General features: G+C 36.3%; 5 protein-coding genes across 8 annotated transcripts; 2 read left to right on the top strand and 3 right to left on the bottom strand.

Moving 5' to 3' along the window:
- Window positions 1-34: 34 nt before the first annotated feature.
- LOC119769612 (cytochrome c oxidase subunit 7C, mitochondrial-like) lies at window positions 35-649 on the bottom strand. 2 transcript variants are annotated; one of them, XM_038262730.1, is made up of 3 exons: window positions 563-649; window positions 401-497; window positions 35-307 (listed from the first exon to the last, which is right to left on the bottom strand). In XM_038262730.1, the coding sequence occupies exons 2-3, from the start codon at window positions 485-487 to the stop codon at window positions 191-193; spliced, it is 204 nt and encodes a 67-aa protein (XP_038118658.1). In that variant the 5' UTR covers window positions 488-497; window positions 563-649; the 3' UTR covers window positions 35-190. The 2 variants fall into 2 exon arrangements, with proteins under 2 accessions (XP_038118658.1, XP_038118657.1); XM_038262729.1 differs by having other exon boundaries at window positions 401-494.
- Window positions 650-927: 278 nt separating this feature from the next.
- On the bottom strand, window positions 928-3,061 carry LOC6041108 (zinc finger protein 771). The gene is made up of 6 exons (XM_038265649.1): window positions 2,940-3,061; window positions 2,686-2,812; window positions 1,522-2,475; window positions 1,365-1,461; window positions 1,145-1,312; window positions 928-1,079 (listed from the first exon to the last, which is right to left on the bottom strand). The coding sequence occupies exons 1-6, from the start codon at window positions 2,963-2,965 to the stop codon at window positions 946-948; spliced, it is 1,506 nt and encodes a 501-aa protein (XP_038121577.1). The 5' UTR covers window positions 2,966-3,061; the 3' UTR covers window positions 928-945.
- Window positions 3,062-3,380: 319 nt separating this feature from the next.
- On the bottom strand, window positions 3,381-10,903 carry LOC6041109 (nose resistant to fluoxetine protein 6). Of its 3 annotated transcripts, none has more exons than XM_001850363.2 (8): window positions 10,732-10,903; window positions 5,701-5,864; window positions 5,490-5,633; window positions 4,775-5,430; window positions 4,542-4,710; window positions 3,803-4,480; window positions 3,642-3,744; window positions 3,381-3,584 (listed from the first exon to the last, which is right to left on the bottom strand). In XM_001850363.2, the coding sequence occupies exons 1-8, from the start codon at window positions 10,841-10,843 to the stop codon at window positions 3,508-3,510; spliced, it is 2,103 nt and encodes a 700-aa protein (XP_001850415.2). In that variant the 5' UTR covers window positions 10,844-10,903; the 3' UTR covers window positions 3,381-3,507. The 3 variants fall into 3 exon arrangements, with proteins under 3 accessions (XP_001850415.2, XP_038121616.1, XP_038121617.1); XM_038265688.1 differs by having other exon boundaries at window positions 5,701-5,840; XM_038265689.1 differs by lacking the exon at window positions 10,732-10,903 and adding an exon at window positions 10,482-10,608 and having other exon boundaries at window positions 5,701-5,840.
- A 5,834-nt stretch (window positions 10,904-16,737) lies between these two features.
- LOC119769318 lies at window positions 16,738-20,787 on the top strand. Its single transcript, XM_038261314.1, has 4 exons — window positions 16,738-16,956; window positions 17,020-17,162; window positions 17,218-17,361; window positions 20,611-20,787. Exons 1-4 carry the CDS (start codon window positions 16,851-16,853, stop codon window positions 20,785-20,787), a joined length of 570 nt encoding a protein of 189 aa, XP_038117242.1. The 5' UTR covers window positions 16,738-16,850.
- A 32-nt stretch (window positions 20,788-20,819) lies between these two features.
- LOC6041110 (nose resistant to fluoxetine protein 6) lies at window positions 20,820-22,756 on the top strand (the record flags this gene model as incomplete). Its single annotated transcript, XM_001850364.2, has 7 exons — window positions 20,820-20,970; window positions 21,035-21,647; window positions 21,703-21,816; window positions 21,872-22,022; window positions 22,084-22,431; window positions 22,490-22,619; window positions 22,680-22,756. Coding segments are annotated over 7 exons (1,584 nt in total), but the record flags the coding sequence as incomplete, so codon positions are not given.
- Window positions 22,757-25,918: the final 3,162 nt, after the last annotated feature.

Genomic DNA, 25,918 nt, shown 5'->3' with positions numbered 1-25,918 from the left:
TTAAGCCAGAATAAACCATTGAAAACACGATCGCTGCTTTTAATTACTTTTATTTTGCATTTGATTTAACTTTGCATCTTAACGCACCACAAACATCCGGTTTCGGGGATCAGTGACGACCCTCCTCCGGTTGTTTAAGCCTAACTGGAACCTCGCCGCCGGACACTAAGCTGGACTTATTTCGCCCACCTTACATCTTGAGCAGCTGGTGTCGCAGCACGAAGAAGGGCAGTCCCAGGCCGGAACCGAAGAAGGCGACAAAGATCGCGGTCAGCTTGTACCGGTTGTTCAGGCTGAACGGGAGGTTCTAAAAACGGAAGAAAATCCAGCATTATTAATCAATTTTCACCGTTCTGGAGCGGCCACGGCCATTATATAATATGGCGATTTGGGCGCCTACCTCGCCGGGGATTCCACCGTGGGAGTGCGAGTACCGGACCAGGTTGGTCATTCCGGTGCGGGAGATGGCGGCGGCGCGGGCGAACATCTTGATTCTGCTGGGAATGTTGAGAATAATGTTATTTCTGCAGGATTTTTCGCAAAATTTACTTGCATCACTTACCCAATACTTTTTTCGCAGACACTCGATAAAAGTTGAATGGGGAAAATGCGCTGCTGACAGCTGACAGCTTTGACAGGTGACGTTACTCACCACTCGGCAAGGTTGATAAAGGTGGGAACGTTGCTGGGTGGCGTTACGGTGGTGAGTTCGATCTCGAGGGGAATGCCAATAGAATTTTAATTTAAATTTTTAATCTTATTACATCAGATTTTTGCATCTAAAAAATATTTTTTAATAAATGTAATTTTTAACACTGGCAAAAACGAAAAAGTTAGTGCGATGGTTTTCGTCATAGCAGAGAATGAAAAAATATTCGGAGTTTATGCGAAAAATATTTCTTTCAAATAGAAATAAAACAACATCAATTTTATCAAAATAGCTATTTATTTAGCATTCTGGGTCACTTTCTCCGCTTTCAGCGGCTGCCGATCGGGAATGTGGGTTTTCAGATGCTCCCTGATGCCATTCTGGCAGTAAAACGCGTGACAACAAATGTGGCAAAAGTATGGACGTTGACCTACGAGTAAGAACGGGCACAATATTAGTTCGAACAACGTATATTACTAACTAAGCAAATCGAACCTGTATGAACCCGAACGTGACGCTGAAGGTGATGAATGTCGACAAAACTTTTCGCACAATGTTCGCACGTAAATGCACGCTCGTCCGAGTGCAAACGTTGATGATTTTTTAGATTCGACGTACTATTAAAAGCTTTGTTACACTTGTTGCACTTATATGGTTTCTCTCCTGGGAAAAAGGTTGTTAACGAAAGTTTTTGAATTTTAATTGGGAATCTTACCTGTATGAACACGCAAATGCTTCTTAAGATTGCCCTCTTGGTTAAATGTTTTTGGACACTTTTCACACTGGAACAATCCTTGTGGACCGTGAACTTTCTGAAATTATTTAGATATTTTATTTTTTTCTTCAAATTTCATACAAAAAGGACCACAAACCATGTGAGACTTCAAATGTGGCGCACAGTAGAACGTCTTATCGCAGATATTGCAAGAATAGGGCCGTTCTCCCAAATGTTTCCTGATATGGTACTTGAGATTATTTCCCTGCACAAACATCCGCTCGCAGTAGGGACATTTTTGCTGCTTATCGATCTTATGCTGGCGCATATGTTCCCGCATATACGTCACAACACGGCCACAAATCTTGCACTCTTCCGCAGCCGATTTCCGACGGTCTTCGAATCCAGCGGGTCGTTCCTTGCGTGGACGACCTCGGGGTCTTTTTCCTGTACTGCTGAGCTTGCTGTTACCTTCCGCCGATCGTTTGTATTTCTTCTGGGTTTTGACTTTGACCTTACTGATTTTTCTCTTTTTCAGTGGAATATCATCTTCAGAACTACTCTTGACATTCGGAGAATCGTCAAACTTAACATCGTCATCATCGTCGTTATCTCCAAAATCTTCCCCTCCCTGCCACTCAAAGTCAGAGTCCTCGTCTGAGGAAATCTTAACTTTAACCTTCTCCGAAGCCTTTCGCACGTCTCGAGTTCTGGGAACGTTCTCCTTTTCGCTGTCCTTTATTTGTTCAGGCTCCTTCTTCGTCACAGGTTCCTCATCTAACTCGATAACGCTCTCAACGTTCGTCTTGCTTTTCCTGCCCCTCTTTTTCTCCTGATTGGAGGCCGAATTCCTCGACCGATCATCGTCAATCTCGATCTCCAATTTCATACTGATATCGTCAAAGTTCTCCGCCATCGGATCCGTGGAAGCCATTGGATCCGCGCTAGCCATCGGATCTTGAAAGCTAAATGGATCATAATCCAGCGCATCTTCGATCTCATTCTTGATGACAAACTCGACCACTTTGGGTTTGGCATTCTCGTCGTACGCCTCGATTCGCTTCCGGCAGCTCTCGCAGATGGGCGAAATCAAACCGCAAATCGGTGTGACCTGAAGATGATGATTGACATTAGATTTCAAGAAAATTATAATATTAAATAAAATTTTTGATTTTAATAAATTTATAAAAGCATCAATTGACTCGCCCCTCGTCGTTCCCACCTTTGTCTAACCATCTCACAACTGTCACCACGGCATAAACAAACCGACGACGACGACGACGTTACCTATCCATCTTGCAGGCGGGGGTTTTTTGCTTACCTCGACACGGGTGCATTTGTAGATTTTGTTCAGCATCCGGGAGTCGTCCGCGTCGCAAAACATGGACTCCATGTTGCCGTCCGAGCAGCCGCAAATCTTGCATGCCTTTTCCGTCTTGACGAACGGGCTGGAATGAGGAAAAATTGTTATTGCTTGAGCAAAATTGAATCTCAAAGATATATCATGAGTATCGCAAAAATAGCTCATGTAATGCAAAATTCTACAAAACATTCAACTGCTAATTAAACACTTACCTATCAACATCGGTTAAACCAGACATTATGTATGATTTTCACATTCAAACACTATAAAAATAAAAATTATTGAAAAGCACAAACTAAGCCAATGTTTTGCTAGCTTACTTATGTTGACGTTTTCTCAAAGAGCAGATTAAAAGAAAAGTAACGCTTTGATTCAACGTTTTAAGTGGAATAGGTGAGCAGGCGTTACAGGTTAGTAGTGAAGAAAAATAAGAATGAAATGAGGCAGCCATCGAAGACGTAACAAAAATGCAATGGAAGTTCAAAATTGGTATGGTTCGAAATGATCGTTCTTTCGGTCAGCACACAGGATTTAACGCATTTTAGTTTGGAATATCAGCTCTTTGTTATTTTTCGGTTTTCATTTTTTTACTGATTTCGTTACACCAACAGGGATTTTTTAAGCGAAATAAAAAAAAAGCTTGGAACGCACTTCAACTATTATTTATCTATCATCTAAAAACGTAAATTTGTACAGAGTAAATGATAAATGCATACAACTTTAATGTAAACCATAATCCAAATAATCACACATTAAACCATTCAAAAAAAAAAAAATGAATTAGGACGCCTTCAGTTTGTCCTGGTCTGTTGTACCGTTACTAGACGTGTTTAATGTTTTTGTGGATTTTTTAAAACCTGAAATTAAATTTGTTTAATCACTTAGCATAGTAATTCATTCACGATTATCTATACCCTGAAGTCGTCTGATAACTGCCGCAACCGGAAGTTCAACAGTAGTACAAAGCAATAGTCCAAAGACATACGAATACAACATTACCAGGCCACATGCTCGTAGCTGAAAAGAAATATGTATATTTAATATCAATTTTAAGTAGTTAACAAAATCGTCTTACAAAATTGACCACATTCAGCTCAATGCCGTCGCCGTCCACGTCCACAAAGTACGCCCGTATCGCGTTGAACTGTACCAGATAAACCGAAAACGACAGCCGACCAACGGCCAACACTGCCGGATGTTTGGCCAGCGCGGGGATCTTCCAGCTTCCGTCGGTGGCCCAGTAGAGCAACGCGACGCCACACATTGTGCCGTAAAAGTTCCGATGAACGGACGCGTACACCGACCGCCACAGGGACGGTTCCAGCGGTTCCGTGTTGTAGAACAGTGTTGCCGGAGCAGCCATCGCTAGCACCATCAGTGGTGCCACCCGCTTGAGAATCCCGTAGGCCGGTATTGTTCGCAGGTATTTTGGATCGCTCTGGACGCGGTGGTACACGATTCCGGCGATAATTCCGGAAAAGTACGCACTCGTGTTGGTGTGAGCCAAGATGTAGTCAAATCCGATACTTTTGTACTGGAACAGATACATCCGAAGGTGTCGGAAGTTGATCTGAATCACTTCTGCAAAGTTGTTAACGTAAACGTGTACGATTGGAGCTAGGATGGAGAAGGTCATCATGAGCGCGATGAGCGTTTTCGTGGATTTGGGAAACCTCCAAATGAGCATCATGATTAACATTCCGACAAGGTAGAACTGAAAATCAGCTGCCATGTACCACGATTGCTGCATGCACTAAAATCAAATTATCAAAACAATTAACCAATTTACAGTTCGAGTTGCTTGCGTCACTTACCCCTTTGTCCCAATTGAAGTAATTGTTGATGAACAAAAAGTTTGACCAGCCATTAATTTTGCACATCTGTCGTTCAACGCCGGTTATTCGGTAATCAAACGGACCATCGCCCAAACGGTCGGACCACGAAATTTGGTACAGCCAAAGGACGAAATAAGCTGGGACCATCCTTGAAACAAAAAGAATAAGTTGAGTAAACATCCAAGTTCATGAACATCAAAAGGTTATCTTACCGAAGATACCGACTCAGCACGCCGGAGAAGAACAAACTCCACCGAAACCGTGGTCCAGTCTCGATGAACTCCAAAAAATTGACCGCCAACAGCAGCCCACTGATGGTGAAAAACGTGTGCACCAGCATCGGAAAGATGGCCGCCGTCATACGCATGAAAGCCGTCCCAAACAGTCCTTCCAGCGCTTCCGGATTAACCATCGGGCTGATGCCGAAGCCCATGGTGGTATGAACGGAACTGATCAGCAGTACGGTCAACACTCGGAACCCCTCGACGTACGCAAAGTCACGCTGGATTTTAGTTTGTGGTGCCACCGTTAATCGGCGGAAGCTTCGCTTCAACGAGAACTCCATCCAGACGCTGTCCGGCTGGTCAGACACCACGTGGTTATTGTTATGATTACGAATCACCCGGAAGTCCAGCAAGGTGGCCCTCATCACTAGAACTAGCACAGTTCCGTAAAGGACGGCAAAGACCACGTGGAGTATGTTGACCGGTTTGTCGAGCTCTTGCGCGGTCATGCAGTGTTCTATTTCGGAATAGCCGCTCAAGTTGTAACTCTGCTGGAGCCGGTAGTTTAAGCAGACGTTCACCAACGACCCGTACTTCCGTTTGTACTCTTCCATACCGGTGATGTAGCCAGGGCCAAAAATGTGCTGAAAAGGTGTTTGGTTTGTTTACAAAATCGCGAGAAACACTCGAAAATACTACTTACGAACTCGTCCACTTGAACCACCTCGTGATCGTAGCGTTTTTGTTGATCCTCGCTCAGCCCGCGAACGAGCGTCTGGCAGCTCTGCAGGCAGAACCCGCGGTCCAAGATGTAGTGGCGATAGTTGGTGTGCTCTCTGGAATTGCGCTTCAAGAGATGAGACGCACAAAGGTTAGGAATTTTTCGGGGAGAAGATGGTAACGGACAATCCTACCTCAATCAGCTTCCACACTGGAGAGTTTTCGTCTGGTTTGATCACGGTTTTGGCAACGCAGTAGATATTGGCCGGATTGTCGCGTAAACAGCCGAACTTGTCTTCGAAGTGATGCATTGCAGGCATGCTGATGGAGGCATCTATTTTAAAAGCAGAGCAATTCCCTGAGATTTCGGTCATTCGATTGTTTTTTTGAATTTTTTGATCCGGCTGAAACTTTTTTGGTGCCTTCGGTATGCCCAAAGAAGCCAGTTTGCATCATTAGTTTCCATTAGTTATGAATTTTTAAATCAATACTGATTTCTTCCAAAAATCGAAGTATTGGCGCAAAAATTTGTCCAATTCATTTTTCGATGTAAAATCAAATTTGCAATCAAAAATTACCTTGGTGAAATTTTGATAAAGTACACCGTTTTCAAGTTAAATACATTTTTAGGTGACTTTTTCGAAAACAGTCGCAGTTTTCCATTTTTTTAAATTAGTGCACATGTTTGCCCACTTTTGAAAAAAAAAATTCGAACAGCTGAGAAAATTCCCAACATTTTCTAACGTCAATATCTCAGCAACTAATGGTCTGATTTAAAATGATAAATTATGAAACATTCGTGAAATTTTTCAATCTTTTCGAAAACAATATTTTCAAAATTTTTAAATCAAGGCTAAAAATTTAAAAACGCTTTTTTGAAATTTTAGTCTTGATATGAACATTTTGAAAATAATGTTTTCGAAAAGATCGGAATTTGTTTTTCAAAACTCGGTCAAATTTTTTTTTCAAAACCTGGAAATTTCTGAAAAGATTGCATTTTATGTCCCCTAAAACATATCAAAAAATAAAAAAGATTAAAATAGTGTTTTTTTTTTGCAAATCAAGTTTCAGTGACAAAAAGTTTAATTAAAAATCATCATTTTTTTGCCGTGTATCATTTTTTATCAGTGTAGTCCTTATTCATACCTACAGCTTTGTCGAAGACTCCAAATCGATCAAAAAATTCCTTCATAGGATACAGATTTTTGAATTTTCATATATCATTTTTGTATGGACAGCTGCCAAATTTGTATGGAAAATTATATGGACAAACTAATGATGCAAAATGGCTTCCTTGGGCATACCGAAGGCACTAAAAAAGTTTCAGCCGGATTAAAAAGTACAACAATTAAAATTAATAAAAAAAATCGATTTCGTAGATAACTGTTCATGAGTAAATACAGTATGTAAAAAAAGTATTTACACCCCTTGGGCTCTAGGCACATTTTGTGATGAAACATGTAAAAAATTTAAAGTTTGACAGGAACCTAGTAGGGGAGAGTGGGGAGACTTGATCCCCGGGGACACTTGATCCCAAGCCTGTATCTCGTCAGTATGTGGGTAAAACAATTAGCTTTGTTCTAAAAAGTTGTTTGAAATTAACTAAAACTTATTGTTGAAAACAAGAAAAAAAATTAAAAATGTTTAGATTGAGTTACACACATTTTTCTTAAACGAGCTGCAGAAAACTTCCAAGAGATCTTTTTTTCTTTGTTTTGATATGTATAGAAAACACTCAAAAATTATTCACAAAAATATTTGTATACATGAATTGTTTGATAAACTTATCAACTCCAAACCCCTTACGCATTTGATGTAAAATTTATCGTCATACTATTTTTACAATCAAATGTTTAAAAAAGTGCGTTTCGGGAGACTTGATCCCTGCATTTTTACAGTCACTGGAATCAGCCTCAAGATTAATTAATTTGGCTGGGGTTTCATACATAGTTTCCTTTAGTATAGTTGTACATAACTCACTGCAGTTTGAACCTTTTTTCAAAAGTTTTGTAAACAAAAATTTCCAGCTTTTATAAACATGCTTAATTTTGGTCTAAAGAATAATATTTTATGTTTTTTAAATATTTTAACACTAAACTTGTTATATTTTGAACACAAACGTACAGGTTTTATGTGAAATTGCTGTAACTTATAGAAAATTTAAGGTTTGGATGAATAAGAAACATTTTGCTTAAGATTTCTTCAAAATATTGAAAGGGGGATCAAGTTACCCCTAACATTTTTAAAATGCCGGTTTAAATTTTTTTTAAAAGCGCTTGGCATGATTCGAAGAGTTTATCTGATTAAATACCCTTATTAGCCAAACATAGATGAATGTTTAAGCTTTCAATTCAAGCAAAAAGTTTAAAGTTTTGTAAGAAATTGACAGAGTTATGTGCGATACAAAAAAAGAGGATCAAGTCTCCCCACTCTCCCCTACTACGTTTTGTTAAGAAACTCATGCCAAACATTTTGCTACAAAAAGCTCATAAAAAGATGATTTCTATAAAAAGTTATATAACAAATACTATTACGAAAATAAAAAAAAGGAGCAAAAAATGTTTGTACACCTTTGGAAAAATTAACATAAATAATGTTATCTGTTGACAAATCACCATAAATCCAGTCTCCCAACTACAAATAAGCATCCTTGACTGATTAAAATAATAATTTGGATTGAATATAAAGTTTACTAACTACGTAGTATAAAAGTTTATATAACTCGGGAAATTCTATATAAAACTTATCTAAACTTAATTTTGCAAACTTTTAATTCAACTAAATGTCATTATATTACCATAGAATTGCTAAATAAACATTTTGGAGTGGGTATAACACCGTTTTGGGGGTATTTGTATCGAAAGAATAGATTTTTCGTTGGAATTTCGTACCAACCCGGAATTCCGTCGTAGGAAAATCCGCCGACATCCGAACCGGTCCACGATTCACAAGTCAACCTATGTGGAATCGGAAAGGGCATAAAATTTCCGATCTTTTGATACCCATACATCTAGGTTTTCTTTAAAACCCACGTTTTTAAATACCTGGGCAAAAAGTAAGTTTGATCCACGAGAACAAAAATTACGAAATTCCATACATTTTTGGCAGGTTGCTCAAACGAAACCATAACAACGTTTTTGCTTAGGTATTTAAAAACGTGGTTTTTATAGAAAACCTGGATGTATGGGTATCAGAAGATCGGAAATTTTATGTCCTTTCTGATGCCACATAGGTTGACTTGTGAATCGTGGACCAGTTCAGATGCCGGAGGATTTTCCGACGACGTAATTCCGGGTTGGTACGAAATTCCAACGAAAAATCTATTCTATCGATACAAAGACCTCCAAAACGGTGTTATACCCACTCCAAAATGTTTATTTAGCAATTCTATGGTAATATAATGACATTTATTTGAATTAAAAGTTTGCAAAATTAAGTTTAGATAAGTTTTATATAGAATTTCCAGAGTTATATAAACTTTTATACTACGTAGTTAGTAAACTTTATATTCAATCCAAATTATTTTTTAAATCAGTCAAGGATGCCTATTTGGAGTTGGGAGACTGGATTAATGGTGATTTGTCAACAAATAACATTATTTATGTTAATTTTTCGAAAGGTGTTAAAACTTTTTTTGCACCTTTTTTATTTTCGTAATAGTATTTGTTATATAACTTTTTATAGAAATCATCTTTTCATGAGCTTTTTGTAGCAAAATGTTTGGCATGAGTTTCTGAATAAAACGTAGTACTAGGTTCCTGTCAAACTTTAATTTTTTTTACATGTTTCATCACAAAATTTGCATAGTGCCCAAGGGGTGTAAATACTTTTTTTACATACTGTAATTTTGTACTATTTATTATGACAAATCCGAAAAACCAAAGGGCAAAAAATGTGTTAACAAAAAACTACAAAAATATTTCATAACTATCAACTTGCTATCAAGGCTGTTGTAAATATTTTTCTAAGTCAAAAAGGGTAAAAAGTTTTTTTTTCAAAAATTTCAAAATTTTTATGGAAATAGAAGTCTAATCAATTTAAAATTGTTTAAAATGTATTTTCCTGCATTTTAAATCGCATGTCTGAAATTGATCGAAAATATTTTTTGAAATTCCGTTGAACAGCACCGCAAAACAAATTGGAGAAAAAAATCTCGTTAACGACTTAGATATTTTGAAAATAAATGATTGAAAACAACTGGGCAGGAGTAAAATGCATTTTAAAACTCTTATTTCATTCAACCACCATGGCTTGTTATTTATATTGTTATATTTTTTGCACTTTTTTATTTGTTTGTAAACAATTTCCGGATCCATCAACCGAAAAATATTTCTGGATAAATTTTTAGAAAGTAGTGAAGAAAGACCAAACTTTTAGGCTCTATGGTGAATGCAAACAGATATCTCCGGTTTAAAATTTTAATTTTAATTCATAACTTTGAAATACAAATTTATTTACTACTTTTATACAGCACGCTGTTAAAAGTGGCGACATGCAGAAGAGATTTTCACGAAAAATGAGTCGTTTTCATGCAGAACTGCTTTGATACCAATCAAAACAACAAATATTGAATTATTTTGTTGGAATGCACCACGAGCGTAAAAAGACTCACAAATGAGAAGCAAACACTTTGGTCTTGCTTTTGCTGGTATTAAGAGATAAAACAAAGCAATCAAATTGCGTATTGAAAAGAGCAGTCAAGTTTTATATTTTTTTTAACATTTATCATATTTGTTTTAATGTTTTAAATTGTAGGTTAAAATTCTAGAAGTAAAATCTTTCCAATAGTAATTAAATAATAAATGATTCTTCAAAATAATACTTGGGACTTCAGAAAACCTTTCAAAAAAATGCTGAGCCAAACTGGGCAACTCAACTGAAATATTCATTCTAATTGTAGTTTCCACATGCGAACCAAGCCGATTCTTCTTTTTCTTCTCAGCTAATAATAAGTATTTGTTGTTTTTTCGAGTACCCAAACTCATTATCGGATTTTTGCTTGCGGCCTCCAACCGGAAAGCAGCCTTCAGTTAACGCCAAATTTGTCGTTTGCAGACCGTAAAACAGCACCACAACACAAATCAACACGCGATAATTTTAACAGTTTGTGCAATTATCGTTTCGTGAACTAGCACTTCTGCTAAATTGTATAATTTCTATGGCTGGATTTGAGTTGTTTTCTCAACGACATATCTAATCGACCATTGCTTTCAACGAAAACTCACTTTCACTAACACTGGCGCGTACTGCAGGCGTCAAACTCAACAGTACCACAATGCCCACCGCTGGCCGTAAGGACCACGTGACCCTCAGCGGGGCGTCTCCACCAGAAGCCATCGCACAAACCGAACCGAACCGTTCACGTCGACCGCCGAAACCCGATTGATCCTGGCCGATGATCATACCCGAAAACGATGGCCAGCCCCGGTCAGTGTAGTGTAAGTACTCCAACAACACCTTCCAAATATGTTGTTTGTATTACGCAACGGGGCAAACGGGGTTAAATGAACCAATTTTCTTGTTCAGCCAAATCTGACCCTTTCAAGCAGTCTCTTTCGATCAGCGTATCCCCGAAACTAACGCAACCAAGCAGACCATCTGACACCCATGAAATAAGCTGAGAAATTCAAGTTCAAGATCAACAGAGACCCCCGCCGCGTGGTCGTGGTGCACTTCACAACCCCATTGGCTACAACCCAGCTGAGGTAGGGTAATGTGTAGAGGAGACGGAGAGAGATCATTAAAATCTTCTTTCAGTAAGGGGACAACAAAAAACTGCCATATTTTGGTGCGGGCTCAGGCTTCGAGCACGTTCTGCGAAGTTTCTTAGACGCCAATACGAGAACGGTTAGTTACGCCCGATCGGAACTGATTGGGCGATTTTGGAGGAAGGTGTAGTACAGTGTGTGAGAATAATTTGGCAAAAAAATGTCGTATGAGGTGTTTGTTTGTTGGAAGTAGTATCACAAAGCAAAGCATTGTTTGGGTATGACATGACAAAAAAGATAGCAAAAATAATGACAACTATGAATTAACTATTCTTTTATGTAAAATTTATTGGTAATTCTTTTATGTAATTAAATGGTTCGATGATACTTTTATTAGATTTGTATTATTAAAAATTTACGTGTGCTTCCAATCCGATGCCTCCGAAATTATGAAAAATAATAATATGTTTACCAGACTTGAAGCCAGCTTACACAGAAAAAATATGTGAATTTACTCGACACGGAAAAAATTGAATCACATGTAAACTCAGTTGATGTAAACTTGAGATTCGACGTAAATGGTTGAATTACACGTAAAATAATGTTTTTACGTATAATTTGTAGCAAATTTACATCAAATTGCATTTAAATTTAAATGTTTAATGACGTGCAAAACTGTTACATAATAAATGATGTAACATTCGGGATTTTTTGTGTGAATTTCAGCCCCAGGTATACTAGGGTGTGATAGCTTCTAACGACCCATTCCAGAATGACAGACGACTTACTTTCCAACTTCGAGGTCTTGAAGTACTATCCGGCTCCACCTATATATAGAAGCAAGAGTCAGCCAGAATGGTCCTCGTTCGGTCGCTCCAATCTCTACCGCACATCAGGGAACGAGGAACAAGGTCCACTTTTTTAAAAGGCTTGAGAGCAATTCCAGCTCAAATCAGAAATTTGAAACTTTGTAGACATGTTATCCTAGGCCTAAATAAGCCATTTTTGTTTAAATTGAGCCAGTTGAACTCGAGAATGACATTTGAGAAGAGCATATGTTTTTTTTTTATATATTTTTGTATTTTGTAATTCAAATATTGCTGTGACTCGAAGCCGTTGCATCGTATCAAAAAGTGGTCAAAGACAAACTTGTAGGAAATTTGACGGGTTTTCTGAAAAAATACACTGAAAGAAAAATACACGCCACATCATTGGTTCAAAATTAAAGAGGTTCACGATTAAGGTAATTTTGGAAATCTTACTTAACAGGAATATTTTTGAGAATTTGTATGTCTGTCTGCCAATTCAAGCAACTTTGTCGAAGACGCCAAAATTTTATCTCGTTATCTACGCCTTCTATGAATAAAAAATATAGAAAGCATCTGAGCAAACCTTCAAAAATCTGTTTTTTTAACGTGGCAATTCAGGGTTAAGTTTAAGAGAAAGTGATATTGGGAGCACTTTTAGAGCTCTTAAAAACAAACATTTTTATTTGTTGACATGTCAATTTGGACTTGAGGGTCAAAAGTTACAGCCATTTTAAGGTTAAAAAGATGTAAGTTTAAAACATAAATATCTCGAAAAGGCGCAAGCCAAATTTTAAGCACCAGAGGAGTTTTTCTTTAAACTCGAGATATCTTCATTTAAAAAAGGCTAATTTTCATGGGAAAATCATATGGGACCACCCTAATGAAAATTGAAAATTGTCCAAATATATGTAGTTTTATGTAACTTTGTCCGCTGAATCTGAATCTGCTCTCATAAGGCAACGTATCGAAAAATCGTTTTTTGGTAATTTTTCGGGTTTCCATGTAAAATTATCATTTATGACCAAATAACCATTTTTCGGAAAATCTCTTTTCCAATTAATTTTGCGATCTGGACCACTGTGCACTGTCCTAAGTCTAATCCTTGTAAAGATATAGTGTTTTAAAAATAAAAATGTTGATAAAATAGTTTTTTTGTGGTTTTTTACAAATTCTATATGACAGATTTGATTTTTCAGTCTCGAAAATATTTTTACCGGAAAGCTCGTCCAACTTCCCATAAGTTAACCTTCAACAACATTTCAATTGGGTCCTAAAATGAAGCTTAGATTGCTGATATTATTGTTTACAGCGATAAAGTTTGTTTTTCTGAGTACAATGACCCTTTGTATGACCACAAAAAGCTTAAAATGGATTATTAAATCTATTTTGAAAAATTAACCTCGCGGTCCTTCTTGATAGAAAAGCTCCTACTTGACAGCTCGTTCCAAAGGGACCATAGTTAATCCATCGAAAAAATGTTGTCTTGTAATTATTATTTTTTGCATTAAAATGAAAAAAAGTGATCAGAAATGGTGTTCAATCGTGTTTTTACCGTTGTACATAAAAATTGACACAGGGCTTTAGTACCCATTTTTTTTTTCAGCGTGATTAGTTGTTTGGTAGAAACCTGGATACTAAATTAGCTAATGTAAATATAAAATCGAGCCTAACTTTAAAGCTTTCAAAGGCAAACTTATGGGAAATTGGAGAGCTTTCTGGTTAAACATATTTCTTTTTTTTATTTCAAAATATAGAAATTGCCAATAATCACAAAAAATTATATTTTCAACTTTTTTGTTTTAAAAAATGCTGTATATTCACAAGGATTGATCATTGGACAATGGTCAATATGGAGACTTTTATGTAAAATTGTTTGGAGAATCGATTCCCACGGTTTTTGGAAATTTTGACGTACACTATTCTGCAGTGCGTGGCCGAATGGTTACGCTGTCCGCTTTGTAAGCGGATGTTTCTGGGTTCGATTCCCATCTGCTGCAACCTTCCATCGGATGAGGAAGTAAAATGTCTGTCCCGGCCTTGGTTGTTAGGCCGTTAAGTCAATCCACGTGTAGGAGTCGTATCCATGCCAGAAGTACAAACAACACACCAAACCAAGCCTACTCCGGTGGAATCGCTGGCGGCGGTTGGACTCGCAATTCAAAGGTCGTCAGTTCAAACACTGGGGTGGAAGGTTCCTTGGAGTAAAAGAGGTTTGGGTGCTCTCCCCATTCAAGCCTTCGGACTCCTAGGTTCGAGCAGAAACTTGCAATAGAGACCACAAAAGACCCGGGGGTCGTTAATGTGGATGGTTGGATTTTTGATATTCTAAAAAAACAGTTTTAGTAAATAATTTTTGTATTTTTTTTTTGAGAGACATACCATCCTGCATTTTCGTGAGTCTTTTTGTTACATTTTAGGCTATTCTCTCAAAAAAATTGAACGGAAAAAAATCGTGACATCACCATCAAATTTAACTCTTAAACTTAAAAATTTAAAAATCTCATAGAAGTGGCGTGTATTTTTCTTTTAGTGTATTTATTTTTTTCAGAATGCCCGTCAAATTTCCTACAAGTTTGTCTTTGACCACTTTTTGATGCGAAGCAACGGCTTCGAGTCACAGCAATAATTGAATTACAAAATACAGAAATACAGTGATTATAGAGTAAACTAATTAAGCTAATCTTTAAAGCTCCCGAAGACCCTGGGAGCCTATATTGTAAAACAAGTGAGATATAGGGTAAGAACCGTTAAGTGCACTCAAAGAACTTTTAACAAGTTGTTCTTGAGAGCTTATGAGAACAGTCACATGAAAAATTGCCTGAAGTCGATTTTTACCAATGAGACAATGTTCTGTACCGTAAACTGGGGTCAATCGGGACACATGGGGCGAATTGGGACAGCAGTTTTTACCATGTTGGAGCACAATATTTTGATTTTTCTGGTTGGTTTCGGTCAGAACAGACTCAGGCCTACAAAATGTGTACATCCGTTTCTAAATTTAAAAGCTTTAAGTGCTCTAAAAACTGCTGTCCCTATTCAGACTGTAGTCCCGATTCACCCCAGATTACGGTACTCATTATTCATGCTAAAAACAAGACGTTTTTAACTGGCAACAAGCATAACATTACTTAAAGCGTAAATGCCAACTAGAACAGGCTGAGTGCCGTTAAGAAGAGCTCTTAGTGCCGATGCATGTCTGCCTAGGATAACATGTCTACAAACCCACTGAGAATTTTGGCGAGATCGAGCCTGAATCGAGTCGAGGCTCGAGCCAAAATTCTCAGTGGGAAGTTTCATTGAAATCGAAGAGGGTCGGGTACAAACGTACCAGAAAAAAACCTGATTTGAGCTGGAATTGCTCAAAAGGGAAATTATTTTCGGTGTCCTCGAGAAAGTTTTGCGTAAAGTTGGACGGTTTTCAGGAAGGTACCTTTACGACCTTTGAATTGTGGTTAAAATTCTCCATTTCTATTAGGAAAAAGTTCAATTTTCTCATCTCTTATTAGATGAATTCTAACTGCGAAAGTGTGTTGTTTTGATTAATTTTTGACAAAATTTCAAGTCAACAATAGATCCTTTAACATCGCTAACCAATTTGCATCCAAAATTACGTCACAAAATTTACATACGACCGTGGAAAGGCCGTCTGAATTTTTCAGAGGTCATTCATCTTTTGGACAGTACACACTTTTCAATATGTAAATGATGTCTTAACCTGCAGAGCCCAGGGCACCTGATATTTCAATTTCGTGCTCAACCAAGACCAGCGGCTGTCCGCCTATTTTTCCATCGACATTGAGCAAAAATGCATGGCTTAGTGTGGTTTAGTGATTCTTGCCAGATCACAGGTTAGTCGCAAGTCACAGTCAAAGGTCACAACCGTGCAGTTGAAAGCTTGGGCTAACTGCTATTGAACCATTCAAGTGGATCAAAATAGTTAAAAAAAAACGGCCGTTCCGCCGGTGGGGTGACAACAACCGCGAAAACTATGAAACCGGTTCAAACGTCTACCGCTCGAAATAGCAGCATCCTAAGCCGAAACGGGTTCCACGTGACCTTGACCACATCGGGTGGATTTGCAAAAATAAAACCCGAAAATACAACGGAGCCATTTTTAGCGACAGCACGATATGGATTCGCGTGTGGCACTAATTTATGCCAACTTTGCAGTGATGCTTCCTTCCGGCAGAAGTTCCATCGAATGTTACGAAGAATTCGACAGTATTCTGTACCGGTAACTGGAGTGAATTTGGGACATCACGTTTTAGAGCACTTAAAAGTGTCAAATTTGTAAATGAATGTGCACATTTTGTTGCTATGAATCTGTTCTAGCCAAAACCTCTCAAATATATCAAAATATTAGGTTGCAATATGGCTAAAACTGCTGTCCCGAATCGCCCCAGATGACGGTATCTCCTAATATTGAATTATCTGCACGTTTGGATACAGCTTCTATAAAGTATTTTAAACTTCTATCAAGTAATTTAAAAGTTACAAGAAGAGGTCAAGCAAGTTTCTGTTTATGGAAACAGACCAGAATTCTGTCAAGGAATCTTGCTTTTAACATTTATTGATTTCAAATATTCAACAAAACTCAATCCAGTCGCAAAGTAGTATGGATTCGTTTTCTGCAGCCATCGACCCCCACATTTCGGACAGATGATAAAGTTTGAATTGAAAAAAGTTGATTCTAACAGCATCGATGGAAAATGATCCCTGCGATCGAGATCGGTCGTCGCGAAACGAACAGTCGTTTGAAAATCGTTGACAGAGAAGCGTGCTAAATTTTCGATTCTCCCAAAAATAGTCGTTGTGGTCATTTGCTGAATGAAGAAAAAAATGGCTGCGAATTTTGGTTTCTGGTTTATTACTGTCGTGCTGAGTCACGCTTTCTGTGGGGTCACGTGTTGGTTGCAACGAACTGAGTTCAATAGTGAGTGTTTTTTTTTGTATTTAAAAAAAAGTTTTTTCATCCTTATTTTCCTCAATCAACTAGTGACGGAGTACTGGCAGATGCCTGCCCTTTCAGAGTATGAAAATTTCGAAAGTTGCCTTCGATCAAATCCTGCAGCAGTGTTTTGTGTAGTGAAAAGTGTCGTGAAACCTGACGATAAATCCGCAATATGGAAGTCAATTCAAGTACTACACCATTTTTGGAGAGAAGATCGGATTTACAGTGCTTTCAATTTTGCAGAAATATTCCAAATACGAGCATCAGTACAGGCACGACATCTTGACGCGAGGAATTTGCATAGAGCAGTGTGAGCAACTCGTAGGGACTCTCAGCGACAAGCAGCGGGAACGGTTGCTGCAGCCGAAATTCGATATTCAATTCAAGGTATGAGTGCAGAAACGGGAAACTCCGGTTTTTCTCAACTTAGACAGGATTGACAGCGGATCAGTGCAGCAAAAAAATCTAAATGTCTTCTTCGAGAAATGAATTTAAAATTAAAAAAAAATGTTCACATTATTATTATAATTTAGTTAGGCCATTTAAATGTGATATGTTTCTCATTTAGTCAAAAAATAATAATGAACTGTAACATAGAATCATCTACACAGAAAAAAAATGATGGTAATATTCATCAGGAAATGGTGACAGATTTTGTGGCGAAAAAAATTTGTAATATTACATCAGGAATTGAGTTTTTGATGAATATTCATCAGGCTCACATTTTTACACATTGTTTATGTAATATTACTCAAAAAAGAAGGAATATTCAACCTACCAAATTTTCAACCTTCCATAATTCAACTTTTTTTTGCTGTGAAGCTTCCCCCTTTTTCCTTAAATTTTATCAATAATATTCAGCGTCCTCCCTTCCTTAAATTCAAATGTATTTAGAAGCTGTTACGAATTGTTTACACTTAATCACCCAAGCTTGTGAAAAAGGGGGAATTTTCATAAAAAAAATCCCTTTTCACGAGCTTCAGAGTAAACACTTAACAATTTCATAATGTTTCCAAATAATTTATTAATGTTTTAATTTGAGTTTATCCATTCAATGAAACATGAGCAGATCACTGCAGATGCAGATGCACATGAAAATTTTCACAAAAAAGGTATTTTTCCTTTATATTAGAAAACGCCATGCTTCTCGAAAAAATCCTCAAAATTATTGTTTTTGCAACATGGGTATCAAATGATCAGGATTTTTCAATTTTTTTTAAATACTAAAAATTTTCACAAAACTACATATTTTTGAAAAAAAATGCTCAAAATTTAAATTTTAAACAATCGGGGTATCAAACGATCGAGATTTTTTCATACATTTCGAAAGTTATAACACAACTTTTTGAAAATACTAAAAAATTTCACAAACCTACGTATTTTTGAAAAACAAAAAAAACTCAAAATTTCTTTTTTTCACAATATGGGTATCAAATGTTTTGAATTTTTATACAATTCAAGTGTAACAACAACAGTATTGGAAAATACTTTAAACTTTCACAAAACTACGAAGAAAAATACTTAAAGCTTAAGTTTTTTTTCAATGTGGGTATGATTGGGTTTTTTTCATACATTTCGAATAAAGTAACATTGAAACCCAAAATTTTTACAAAACTACATATTTTCGAAAAAAAACACTAAATTTTTTTTAGCAATATTAATACCAAACGATCATGAGTTTTTCATACATTTCGAAAGTTGTAACACATTTTTTTTGAAAATACTCAAATTTTTCACAAAACAACGTATTTTTGAAAAAATGCTCAAATTTGGGTATCAAATGATCGAGAAATTTTAATAAATTTCGAAAGCCATAAAAGTTTTTTCAAAACACTCAAAATTTTCCAAAACTACGTATTTTCTAAAATATACTCAAAACTTAAAAGTTTCAAAATTTATTCTATTCGAAATGTTTGAAAAAAAAAATCCGATCATTTGATACCCAGCCAAGATTTTGAGTGTTTTTTTTCGAAAATGAGGCCGTTGCAAATATTTTTCAAAGTTTATGAAAATTTAAGTTTAATCAACTGAAAACCAGTTAAAATGCATTTTCCCGCGTTTATAATTAAATTCAGCTTGTTTGAACTCCTTTGAAAACATTTTAAATTTTCATGAAATACCAATTTACAGTCCCAAGAAAAGTTTTTTTTTGCGAAAAAAAATTCCATCAATATCTTGATAATTTCGAAACTAATGATTGGAAAGCAACTGTACGCCTGTAAAATGCATTTTAAAACACTTTTTTCATCCAAATGTTGAAACCTAGGCTTGTGATTGGTGCGCTGGAAGTGGGGACGCGAAATCGTGATTATTCAGGTTAATTTTTTTGTGTGCTTTTGTGTCGCTGTTCGTATGGGGTGAGTGATTGTGGTAATCGAATAATAGCATGACTTACTGAATTATTTGTGTCTTGAGCGTAATTTTCGTTGAGTAATTGGTGTTTTTTGTGATTTTTTCTTTGTGATCCTAATTAATTGTTTTGTGATTTTCAAAGCCCTTTCTATATCATCGTTGATCGGAAGGCACGGCGTCGGGTATATTGTGTATATTTTTTTCGAATAAGGTTTTATTTTTTATGGTGAAAAAGCCATTTCTATATAATGATCGAAAGAAGCGAAAAACTGTGTGCTTGATGAGTCTGCAACTTCAACTATCGGACTAACATTCCTCCCTTTCGTTGAACTGCAGGCTTCTTGGGAGGGCGCCGGTATTGACTAATAAAGTAGGGATCTTCAGAGGTTAAACAGTGAACGGATGGTTGGCTCCCACTGATCATTTTTGATACATTGTTTAACTTCAGCTGATCTGTCAATAACGGAGTAGCAGCTCATTGGCAGTCAAACATGCTCATGCTTCTCAAATGTTGAAACCTAGGCTTGTTATTTCAATTTTTTTATTTTTTTATTACATTCCAAATGTATGAAAAAGTCCCGATCATTTCATACCAATATTGCAAAATTTGAAATTTTGAGTATTTTTTTTTCAAAAATACGTAGTTTTGTGAAAAAATACAGTATTTTCAAAAAAAAATTATGACATCCGAATTGTATGACAAAACACGATCATTTGATACCCATATTGCAATAACAAATATTTTGAGGTTTTTTTTAGAGTAGATTCCAAATTCATGAAAAATACGTATTTTTGTGAAAATTTTCATGTAACTATAATTACAATGGATATCTGCCATCATACCGATTCCAAATCACAACACAGAAAAAAATGATGGTAATATTCATCAGGAAATGGTGACAGATTTGGTGTAAAAAAAAAGTGTAATATTACATCAGAAAAGGATGAATTTTTATCAGTTTCTGTTGAATATTCATCAGGTTAACATTTTTACAATTTTTTAAAGTAATATTACTCAAAAACAGTGGTAATAATCAACCTACCATATTTTAAACATTCCAAAATTCAACTTTTTTTATTATGTATAATTTTTTGATGTTTGCATAATTTTTCATGCAACTATAGCCAATGTCTCCCAAATAGCAAAAATCCTATAAGATCTGTGCTTCAGTTATGCACGCTTCGGTTTTGTATCCCCCATATGCGGTGCTAAACCATAGGTCTTTTGACCTGTTGTATTTTCGACCGTTTGTCATACCTTCGAATAATCCTTTTACATTCCAGTACATCATTAACGATTGGCTCCTGCCGGGCATAGAACGGTACAGACAGCGGTACGGTGATTTGGCCAACATCTGTCTAAACTATCGAACCCAGTTGCAGTACAATCTTAGCGTTTACTCTGAAATCGAGTATTGCACCACTAACGAAACACTTATAAGGGCAACTGGTAAACTTTAATGATTTGTAAAATTTAGTTTGAGGTTTACAGGTATTTGGCTTTCGTTGCAGATTTTTGGGATATAGCGTTCTATGCTGTCCTCGTGATGCTATTTCTACTAGCCGTGGCATCATCTATCTACGACGGAGTGCTTGCCAAAAACAGTGACCATAACCACTATTGGTCACTTCTTGAGTCTAAATGTAGCAATTGCACTCATTCAGTCTGGCTTTAGATAATTTTAACAACTGTTCGATAAATTTTCAGCACAAAATCTCCTCACAGCATTTTCACTCAGGAGAAACATCAACCGACTGACGATCAAGCTCGACAACGACCCGATTCAGAAGAGTTTACGATTTCTGGAGTTCGTCCGGGTGTTGGTGATGACCACGATCACCATCGATCACGTCATCATCGGCATGAGCTTCACCACAATCCAGAACCCCGAGTTTACCGAAAAAATTGGATCGATTCCGATGGTGCAGGCCGTCCTGACGCTAATGCCCTTTCAGGTTGACGTATTCTTCGCCATTAGTGGCCTTTTGGTGGCAGTTCAGTTTGTCAAGGTGACCAACGGTAAGCCATTTGCGGGGAAGATGTTCTGGTTGGGCTTGGTCAATCGATATCTGAGGTCGTTGCCGGTTTACTTGGTGGTGCTACTGCACAGCGTTTCCGTGTACGACCTGCTGGAAAGTCCTTCGGCCTACCGGATTGTAGCAACTCCCCGGATCATGTGTCGGGCCAAGTGGTGGATCAATCTGCTGTTCATAAACAATTACTATCAACCGGAGGAGCAATGCCTGATTCAGACATGGTACTTGGCAGCGGACTTTCAGTTGTTTATCGTTGGGTTTGGGTCGCTGATGGTGCTTTGGAGGTGAGAAGTGGGAGATCTAGATAACTGTTGGTGTTTTAATTAGTTGCCTTTGCAGATATCCAAAGCTGCTCAAACCAATGTTTTGCACACTTCTCACTGCTGGATTCATCCTGCCTATGCTCAACGTTGGCTACCATTCTACTTCAGGGATTTACTTCCTATCAAACAAGTATAACCTACTATTACTGCTGAAAAACGGTTCAACTAAAATAGTACCACTTCAGGGCATGTTCGTTCCAGCTGTGGTACGACAAGTGGTTCACCAAAACGTACGTGGCGATGGAGACGCACTGTTTGAGTTACTTTGCCGGAATGCTGGTCGGCATTATCTACCACAAGATGCAGAAGAATGACCTGCTGCTCGAAAAGTCCAGGGTAAAGCCAATTTAACCAACCAGACCGCATCTTCCCAATCTTACACCGATCTCCTCCACAGCTCTTCAAACCCCTCCGATACAGCGTCTTCCCGATTCTGCTTGCCTTCAGCCTCTCGAACCCATTCTTCCAAACCAACACCGATGACAACCCGTCCTTAGGGACGATCCTCTACAGTGGACTTCAGCGATTGTCCTTCGCGGCCTTTGTCACGGTGGGCTTTCTGGTGCTAATGTTCGCCAATCGGAACACATTTTTCGGCACACTTCGAACGTCCCAACTGTTGGAGAACTCCCTGCTGCGGGTGCTCAGCCGGTTGAGCTTCAGCTTCTATCTGATCCACATGACCGTCCTGAAGACGATCTACGCCAATCTGCACGAGGCCGAGCGGGGCACGGCACTGTTGGCGGTAAGATTTGTGAATTGCATCCTTTTTAGAAGACTTTTAATATCAAAAAAACTTTCAGTTTCAGGTACTCTCGTCAGCCACGGCTATAACGTACTTCCTGTCATTGCTGGCATTCCTCTTGGTGGAGAAACCGTTCGATATTATCTTCAAACAGTTGCTGGAGGGAGGGCGTCCAAGGAAACCACCAAGTAAGTTGAAGATGATTGGATAATTGTTTTTTTAACAATCTGAACTATTTTTTTTTGCAGTTCTCAGCCCGAACAATAGCAACGAGGTTAATGTGACGATTCAGAGAAATGGACATTCGCTTTCTAATGGCAAATAGACGAAAAAAGTTCAATTTCCTATTATGTAATAGAATCCTGCTGAGGAGGATAGTTTTTAGTGCTCATTTTTTTAAAAAAGATAACATCACTCATACTTACAGATCTGAAATAAACATGAACAGCTAATAAAAGACAAAAATGGTTTGATTGCGTTGCATTTATTTTCAATGACCTTTGACATTACCTTCACTAGCAATTTCTCTGCAAAGGATATAAAATTAAGAAATCACACGACATGCGACATGAACACTCCCCGATCACTGTTGGGTTACGAAAAGATGCGAAAGTAGAAATAAAGATAATTGGGAGATTGACCATTGTGAAATTTATTGTTTCGTTGAATCTTATAGCAACGCAATTAAGGGTTGGGATTTGGCAGAACGAACATTTATTGGAATTAAGATGTTTAAAAACCCTTTTGAACCATTTCAGCCGAGATTTTTTTTCAATTCAAGAAATAGGTTTCACAAAATGCTTATAGTTAAATTACTGCAATGCAATTAAATAAGATTTAAAAATATAACTATACACGCCTTTTTTTAATTACTCTTAAAACTATCGTTTTTTTCGACTTTCAGTTTGAACAGAATATTTAAAGTGTCCCATTTATCTGAAAATAGCTAAATAAAAAATTTAAAATTATTTTACTTGTCTAAAATCGTCGATTAAAATTTAAAAATATAGTTAAATGTTTATATCCGATTTCATAAGACAAACATAAGTATTATTATTTGGAAATAAATAGCAGTAAAAATGTATTAAATACTATTTGTTTCAATAAACAAATTGCATACAATTTAAATTTTCATTGTTTAAAACAATATTTTTTCGATACAGTCGTGCCTCGGTTTAGCACCGCATATGGGGGATGCAAAACCGAGGCGTGCATAACCGAGGCACAGAGCTTATGGGATTTTGGCTATATGGGAGACATTGGCTATAATTCTATGAATAATCATGCAAACATCAAATAATTATAGTGTTTTGGAATCGGGATGATGTCAGCTATCCATTAAAATTATTATTCCTTGAAAATTTTCACAAAAATACGTATTTCTCCTGTATTTTGAAAATGCATATTTTTTTCTCTAAAGAAACCAAAAATATATTTTTATTGCAATATGGGTATCAAATGATCAGGTTTTTTTTCATACATTTTGGATGTAACAATAACGTTTTTAGAAAATTCTCAAAATTTTCACAAAACTACGTATTTTTGAAAAAATACTCAAAATTTCAATTTATACAATATGGGTATCAAACGATCGGGATTTTTTCATACATTTCGAATGTAATAACAAAATTTTTAGAAAATACTCAAAATTTTCACAAAACTACGAATTTTTTGAAAAAAGTACTCAAAATTTCAATTTTCACCATATGGGTATCAAACGATTGGGATTTTTTCATACATTTCGAATGTAATTACAACATTTGAGGAAATACTCAAAATGTTCACAAAACTACGTATTTCCGAAAAAATATTCAAAATTTCAATTTTCACAATGTGGGTATCAAACGATCGGGATTTTTTCATTACATTTCGAATGTAATAACAACATTTTTAGAAAATACTCAAAATTTTCACAAAACTACGATTTTTTGAAAAAAGTACTCAAAATTTCCGTTTTTACAATGTGGGTATCAAACGATCGGGATTTTGTCATACATTTCGAATGTAATTACAACATTTTTAGAAAAAAACCCAAAATACCCAAAATACCCAAAACGGAAATTTTGAGTACTTTTTTCAAAAAATCGTAGTTTTGAGAAAATTTTGAGTATTTTCTAAAAATTTTGTTATTACATTCGAAATGTATGAAAAAATCCCGATCGTTTGATACCCATATTGTAAAAATTGAAATTTTGAATATTTTTTCGAAAATACGAAGTTTTGTAAAAATTGGAGTATTTTCAAAAAATATTGTTTTTACATTCTAAATGTATGAAAAAATCCCGATCGTTTGATACCCACATTGTAAAAACGGAAATTTTGAGTACTTTTTTTCAAAATTTCGTAGTTTTGTGAAAATGTTGAGTATTTTCTAAAAATGTTGTTATTACATTCGAAATGTATGAAAAAAAAACCGATCGTTTGATACCTATATTGTAAAAACGGAAATTTTGAGTACTTTTTTCAAAAATTCGTAGTTTTGTGAAAATTTTGAGAATTTTCAAAAATGTTGTTATTACATTCGAAATGTATGAAAAAATCCCGATCGTTTGATACCCATATTGTGAAAATTGAAATTTTGAATATTTTTTCGAAAATACGTAGTTTTGTGAGAATTTTGAGTATTTCCTCAAATGTTGTAATTACATTCGAAATGTATGAAAAAATCCCGATCGTTTGATACCCATATTGTGAAAATTGAAATTTTGAGTACTTTTTTCAAAAATTCGTAGTTTTGTGAAAATTTTGAGTATTTTCTTAAAATTTTGTTATTACATTCGAAATGTATGAAAAAATCCCGATCGTTTGATACCCATATTGTATAAATTGAAATTATGAGTATTTTTTCGAAAATACGTAGTTTTGTGAAAATTTTGAGAATTTTCTAAAAACGTTATTGTTACATCCAAAATGTATGAAAAAAACCTGATCATTTGATACCCATATTGCAATAACAATATATTTTTGGTTTCTTTAGAGAATATGCATTTTCTAAATACAGGAAAAATACGTATTTTTGTGAAATTTTTCATGAAATGATAATTTTAATGGATAGCTGACATCATCCCGATTCCAAAACACTATAATTTTTTGATGTTTGCATGATTATTCATAGAATTATAGCCAATGTCTCCCATATAGCCAAAATCCCATAAGCTCTGTGCTTCAGTTAAGCACTGGTCCGTGCTTAACCGAGGCAGCTGAACGGTGCAAAACCGAGGCGTGCAAAACCGAGGCACGACTGTATACTTTTTTGAGTTAAAATAGAAGAAAAATCAACAGAGCATTTAAAAAAAAAGATTAAAATTTATTCTTGATGTAATGACTTGGGTTTCAAAATATCAATTTAATCTGACAAATCATCCCTTTTCTCTAATTGATGATCCCTTTGCAATCTGAAAATTTTCAGCTTGAAAAATCATTTAGCTTGGATGCCTAATATATAAATAAGTGTAAAAAATCATTCTGATTGTTAAACATAAGATTT

Source organism: Culex quinquefasciatus, chromosome 3, assembly GCF_015732765.1.
Source record: "Culex quinquefasciatus strain JHB chromosome 3, VPISU_Cqui_1.0_pri_paternal, whole genome shotgun sequence".
NCBI classification, from domain to species: Eukaryota; Metazoa; Arthropoda; class Insecta; order Diptera; family Culicidae; genus Culex; species Culex quinquefasciatus.
The sequence above is the reverse complement of the archived record's forward strand: the minus strand, read 5'-3'. Positions and strand labels throughout refer to the sequence as shown.